Here is a 7,514-nt window from a genome sequence, read left to right on the forward strand (position 1 = left end):
AATTTTATCATGAAAAAAACGTTTTCAATATATTTCCCTAGCTGTTAAAAAAAAATACGAATAAAAAAAGTTACGGATGTGCCGAGCACACACGGTAGATGGTTTATGTGAAATCGTCCTTTTCATTTCTTTTAGGATTTTGATTGATTACAAAATAAAAGCTTCTTTATTGTAAATATTTTATTGATCATTCACAAATTTCATAATGTCTGGAAGACAAGATACAATGGATTTATGATAGCTAAAGTAAGTGATGTATACTTGCAATTGCAACTCTGGAAAACAGCATCGATTGAAGTACCGATCTTGTAGTTGAAGCGACATACGCAGATGTTAGGGGCACCTAACAATGGAATGTAACAAAAATGCGAGATGAAAAAAAGAAATTGTTGACAAATATTTGTATTGTTGCAGTCATATAACAAATACTTGTATTGTCGTATGATAAACACTTGTATCATACTTACTGCAGTAGTAACTTCAGAAAGTATGATTGTGGTGTCATACTATTCAAAAATTCTAAAAAGTTAGAACTCCAGACACTATCCAGGTATCATCGTAAGGGGAGGCATGAATACCAGGTTTTTAATTTTTTTTTTTTTTATATAGATCTAGGAACATTATACACATACACATGACACAATATAATAGCGTAACACATACACATGACACAATATAATAGCGTAACACATACACATGACACAATATAATAGCGTAACACATACACATGGTTAAGGGGGTAATATACCCATCTGTCCACCCCCTGAATCTGCTCCTAACTCGAGATATCATACTGGTCATGAAAAATGCGTCGCATGCTCTAATCACACTACTAGTAGTGCAAGCATGGGAAGCACCTCTGGTGGAAGTTGCTCATGATGTTACTTCCGTGACCAATCAAATGTACTCAGTAGAAGGTAGGAAAAACTGCGAGCCTATTGTTAAAATATTGACAGCTCACCACTGGCTCTCCATACTTTCGTGTCTGGGCAGAATTGTAGACACTTTCTGTAATTCTAGAAAATTCGGTCTTCATATATTATTTCTTGGGTGTAAGACCCAAGCTAATTTTCAGTGTCCTCTTCATCATCTTTGCCCGACTTACTTTCTGTGTCATCTTCACAGATTCCTTATTAGCAGTTGTTATGTTGCCTTCGATATTAAAGCCTCTTAAGATGCGGTAGAATAGGGAGCAAATTTTCTTCCCTACACTGCCTAGAGACCTGTTTCCACAAAATGATGGTGTTAATAATAGTACCTTTGATGTTAAATGCTTTCTAAAACTCCCCCACTGTTCTGCTGCTGTCATTGCAGATTGAATCCTTGAGAAGTCCATTTACTGTTGACCTTAAATAGTATTCTCTCCTCGGTGAGAAACTTACCAAATTTATGAGATTTAATGGTCTTAATTGATCGATAGGTTGTATTTGGAGGCAAGAAACACATCTGATAACATCTTGATGTTACCAGAAAATCTTCCAAGAGCTGGGTGATGACTTAGAGCATTATCTTGCAGTTTTCTTTGAAAAACTGCAAGAGTGTACTGCCAGAACTAAAGTTTTTTTGAAAAAACTTTACTGCCAGAACATACACTGTGCTGCCACTTTATTAGGTACACATATCTAGTAGTATGTTGCGTCTCCTCTAGCCTTCGAAACAGCCTGAATTGTCTAGGCATGGAATGAATAAAATGCTGAAAACGTTTGCAGGAATGGTGTACCATGCAGATATGAATGTGTCACGCAGTTCCTTCAGATTCGACGGAGGTGTAGGCCTGCAGCGAACAGCCCTTTCCAGCTTTTCCCGAAGATGTTCAACAGGAATGAGATCCGTGGACTGAGCGAGCCACTGCAGCAAAGAAAAGTCATTGTCATGTTCCTGGAACCATTCCATAGTGATTCGCGCTTTGTGCACTGGCGCATTATCCTGCTGGAATTACTTCCATCTGACTGAGGATAAACTGTCAACATGAATGGATGCACTTGGTCAGCAACAATGTGGCATTCAGACATGAATCTATTACATGTGCCAAAAAAACATTGCACAGTAGTCGTCAGACATGACGGGTCCATGAATTCATGTTGTTTTCAACATGATACACCAGAAACTTCGACTTATCAGACCAAGCAACTGTTTTCCAATCCTCGATAGTCCAGTGCTGCTGTTGCTGTGCCCACAGGAGGCGTTCTCTCTCTCTCTTGTTGTTCGTTAATAACAAAGTCACGCGATGTGGCTGTCGGCTATTGTAGCCCATTCGCGACAAAGTGCGACTAGTGGTTTTCTTCATTCGTGTGGTTCGTTGCGATATTTTGTTCTGCATACCAAGGTTGTATTCTGACATGAAGTGCGGCATTGTGGCCCGTCTGTTTGCTTGCAAAATTGTAGGAATTTTGAAAGCAAACTCATACTCCTCTGATCTCTCTCATCAACAAGCGATTTTCTTCCACAGGTGTGCCGTTGAGAGGATGTTTTCTGTTTGTTGCACCATTCTCGGTACACCCTTTAAACTGTGATGCGTGAAAAGTTCAGGAGAACTGCCGTTTCAGAGATGCTTTGTCCATCACATCTTGCACCTATTACCATGCCACGTTCGAAGTCCGTTAGATCACTCCTTTCCCATTCTTGCAACGGTTTGTACGCTTAGCTGATACTAGAAAGGTTGTTCTGTTGCATTTATATCCACAACTGTGGTCATGTGACTTGCAACATTGTGGAACAAACCATTTGTGTGCACAGCAGGGATGTAGCTAATAAAGTGGCAGCACAGAGTATGTCTCCATTAAAAAAATAGACAATGCTGTCTTTTTTTCAATGGAGACATTCTGTCAGGCATTTTTTTCTAATACAACCCAGTTTCATTCACATTAAATGCTTGCTTAGTGGTATGATATCTCATAGTTCTTTGGGAAATTTTTCTGCGGCTTCAAAGTCAGCTAATGCAGCTTCCCCATTCATTTTTAAATTTTTAAAACAATGATGAGCTTTTTAAAACAATTATTGGAAAACCAGTCATAACTTGCAGTAAAATTTCTTTGTATCACTGTTTCTCCCTTTCAAATAATCAAAAATACGTCATGACTTATCACAGACAATTGCTTGTCTTAGATCGCTGTTGATCCTTGCAGCCATGTTTTGAGCATTTTTTTCCATTGTCAATCCAGTAAAACAATGATTTTTGTCTTTAATGCTTTTTATTTTCTCAGCATTATCTCTAATATTTCACAGAGTATTGTCTCCTCAATTAACAGCATGCTGTATCATCGTGATTGTTTAATTTCTTCATAATATTTTATCACATCTGCCTTCTGTTCCAAAGTTATTTTTTTGGCGCAATTTTCATCATCAGCACCACCACTGCAAGGATGGACACGTAACGTGGACCATTCAGAGATGAGACTAGAAGTACCAGAGGTCCCAACGTGTGCCAGTTGAACATGCTCCAGACCATTGCCGAACGGTTCCCTGTTGACATGACAGGTGCATAGCTTCGTGCGGTTTCTGCAAGATACACACCCTCTCATCCGGGCTAAATAACTGGAAATGGGACCAGGAGACCCATCTCCAATCATTCAGTGTCCAGTGCTAATGTTCTTTATAACGTTGTGTATATATACACACACAAAGGGCCACTGTCTGCAGGTTGTGCACTGCACAAAGGTGCCTGATTAAGGATATGCCACCTAAAGTTTAATAGTTTAAAAATTAAAAATGAGATTCATTTTTGTATGTACTTTTCTATAAAACGACTAACACTTACATTATATTATTACCTAAAATATGTTTTTAGCAGTAAATTATAAGAAACAATATAAATACAAGTCACCCTCGTATAACACGGTAATTAGGTTTTTGTAAAATCTTGTGTAGTAAAACTGTGTTATACAGGACCAAGAACCAATACAAAAAAGGGAGGTTACGTTCCAAAAGCTAACAAAAATACATCATTCCAGATTCTTCATTTTTGAAGCTCCATTTGAACTTTAGATTCATTTCATTCAAAGAATCTGCATTTAAAAAATAAGATTCTAATTGCTTGGCTAACTTTATGCCTTATCGTATGCTTTTTAGTGTAAAATTTGGAAGTTCAGAACTTTCATCTGCTCTATCATCCTCTGAATTGATTTGGTTTACCTCTGATGCCATTTCCATCATATTCGCATTGTCAGCCTCTTTTTCCACCAGTAATTCTTGAACGTCTTCAGTAACCATATTTTTTTTTAGGCGCACCGACAACTGAGGCCATGTTGCTCTGTGTATATTGTCTATAAACTGCTTGTGCTCTGTGGTCGATTTTTTGTTTTGCTGAAAGAAAATCATGCTACCCTTACCCGAGACCGACTAACTCAGTAACGTTGTGAAAAGACCCATAAAAATTCCTTCCATCATCAACGAGATTTGAACTCAATTCTTTTCCACCCAGTGGGGAAGCCAGAAATTCGATCGAATATGCTACCCAGGCTTCAATAGTCATGTAATCAAAACCTTCCCCTCCTACCGACTTAGCAAGTTCTACTATTGCACTGATTCTGCTTTCTGCCGGTTTGCATTTGCGATATTTCCTAAATGAACCGACTCTGGCCATACATTTTTCCTACACACATTTAATATTGATGGTTGTACTTCTTTGAGCGATAAAGCTGATACAGTCAACAACTGAAAAATGGTTCCATGCCTCCATAACTTCAATAGATTCGAAATCAATTTTTACAAAATCCATTGTAATGATTTTCTGATGTAATGAATTTTAAAGGTAGACATAATGCCTTGATCTAATGACCGAATTAAAGAAGTTGTATCAGGTGGTAGGAACATTACTTCAACATTTGGATGACTTAAATCTTTTGAATGGCTTGACGATTTTGTTGGGATTTCCCAACAAAATAAAATATGGGTATTTCCCAATAATTTTTTAGGGAGTCACTAGTTGTTATGCAAAAATTACATCCAACGTAATAGCAGGTTTTCCCCACACAAATGCTCAGAAATACTGTTTATGCAAGGTTTTCTGCAATTCTCTTACCGTGTTATATAAATAATGTGTTGTGGGAGGATTGCATCACAATTTATCAAATAGTGTTAGAGTAAAACCACGTTGTAGAAGTACCGTGTGTTATACGGAGATTGCCTGTATGTACCGTATATTTTTTTGTTGTAAAGTGTTAGAACATAGTTGTTCTTTTGATTTCAAAGTGTATTTTTTATATATGCATTTATTATTATGAAATATATTAAAATAACTGTGTACAATTATTTATTCTTTTCATGTGGGAGGTGAGAATAATATTTTGTGCAAAGGCATGTCACAAGCATGCTAATGTTCCTTATATATACACATATATACACAAGGTGGGGCTATTAAAGAACGAGACTGTTGCAATAAAATAAGACTTTGTGCAAAGACATGTTACAGGAATGCAGTGTTTCTACATTCTCACACACACACGATAGAAGGCATGATGTCAAAATTTGCAGGTGACATCACTGGCAGAGTTGTTAATGATCAGTGCCAAACAGTGCTCCTTCAGGATGACTTGAACAGACTAAAGATGGTCATAGAAGCTGCAGCTATGTTTTAATGCGGCTAAATGCAAGGTTTTACACTTAAGGAAATGGCAACCCACAAATAAATTATATATTTGGTAGAGTTGAATTTAAAACAGCGGAGGAAGAAAAGGATCTGGGAATTACAATTACAGGCAGATTATTAAGTTTTCTGAACAGTTTAAACAGGCAGCCAGTAAAGCCCATGGTGTCCTATCAATGATTTATCGCTATCATGTAGAGATAAGCAGGTCATAATCCCATTGTATAAGGCAATTGTATGACCACATTTGGAATACTATGTTCAAGTGCAGAGACCTCATCTGAAAAAAAACACGTCGAGCTCCTTGAAAGGGTCCAAAGGCAAGAAACTAGAATGGTGCGAGGAAACTGTATAAGGAAAGACTCCAATTATGTGGGCTATAGAGCTTGGCAACCAGACACCTCACAGGTGACTTGACTGAGCTTTATAAGTAAAATGTCAGTAAAATGAATGATGCTGGAATTCTCACTGTTATAAAAAATTCTAGAATATGAGACCATAAATACAAATTACAGGTTTAGGATGAGATTGTAGGAAGTTTTCTTTTAGCCAGTGAGTCATTGATAGTTAGAAAGTTTCCCACAGGTAGTTGAGGCTGAAAGTTTGAATAAATTAAAAGGTCAACTGTATACTTACCTGTGTGAAATGGAAATCATATAATTTGCATTTTCTTGTCTATTTATTGGGTTTTTTTTATTTTTTGCCACTAAAACAAAAGCCTGTGGATTCCTTGCACTGTAAATATCAGTGCAAGGAATCCACAGTGTAAAGATTCTTAAAATTAGTTATTTTGTCTTAAATAAATATATCAGTTGTGATTTCCACCGTAATATATTTCTAAATTTATTGTAATTAATTCTGAACCACATCTCTATCTGACATTTAATGTAGCATGATGTTTATGTCATGCTTCAATGGATTTAACAGTAGATCTGATCTGATCAGTTTCCTGCTCATTTATGTTGTAATCGACCATGTGTTTGTGTGTTCTTTTGCAAAATTTATGGAAATAAGTATTTATGGTATTAAACAACCTATAAATATTTATTTATAGGTTATTTGTTTATTTAAATGTTTATTTATAAGTTGATATTTATTTATAGGTTTATAGTATTAATAAATGTTTATTTATAGGTTGTCCATAACTATGGCCATGGTGGTTCAGGAGTCACTTTGTTTTGGGGATGTGCCAAACAAGCAAGTGCATTTTTGCAAGAGGCTGTTGATGATATGAAAAGTCAAAAAGCTAAACTCTGAAATAATATAAAAGAGTGTTAATTTTAATGGAATTTATTTTAAAAAGTCAGTTTTCTGCTACGATGATCAAATACTGTGTTCATTAGGTTTATATATCAGCATTAATAAATATTCCATGCTATATTTGTATACAGTGTTTATTCTCCATCTGAAACTTTTCACTGATTTTAAGAGATCTGAGTTCAGATTCCATTGGAGAATCACTCCTCCCCCCAGAGTTTCTATTCCACATTTTATTCATTCATAAAAACAAAGTTTCATTAACAAACTTTTTACCACATATCACAGTGCTAAGCAAGCCACTCCTATCAAGGCAAAGAAGCGAAAAAGTTGAAAGCAGGTGATATGAGTCAATTTTAAAACCTAAATATGAAATCCTGAAGGGGTTTGGAAATGGAGGCAAGCACATCTTGTGTAGTCTGGTGTTTAAAAGAATTTACCCTTAATGTAATATGAAGTCTGTTTGTAAAATTTAAAATTGGGTGTAAAATGGAGGTCATTGTTAGTGATTTCCTGATTAGACTAGACTTCCTACTTCAAAGATGGGGGTTAATGCTATATGTATTATATAGCATTTTTAGGGACTTTTTCTTCCATTAGAAGAATGGCATTAATCTGTTAGACCATGTGTTACCCTCGTCAAGATGTCTCATTTTTAGGTAGCTGTCTTCCT

General features: G+C 36.2%; 1 protein-coding gene across 1 annotated transcript in view; it reads left to right on the forward strand.

Moving 5' to 3' along the window:
* Positions 1-6,841, forward strand: part of Daao2 (D-amino acid oxidase 2) — a 547,438-nt gene extending 540,597 nt beyond the window's left edge. Inside the window, exon 11 of the mRNA XM_090380937.1 lies at positions 6,719-6,841. Within this exon, the coding sequence (XP_090237063.1) occupies positions 6,719-6,841 (123 nt within the window). The remainder of the gene's footprint in view (positions 1-6,718) is intronic.
* The last annotated feature ends 673 nt before the right edge of the window (positions 6,842-7,514 follow it).

The sequence above is a fragment of the Mastigoproctus giganteus genome, chromosome 9, assembly GCF_048544385.1.
Source record: "Mastigoproctus giganteus isolate SK-2022 chromosome 9, ASM4854438v1, whole genome shotgun sequence".
NCBI lineage: Eukaryota > Metazoa > Arthropoda > Arachnida > Uropygi > Thelyphonidae > Mastigoproctus > Mastigoproctus giganteus.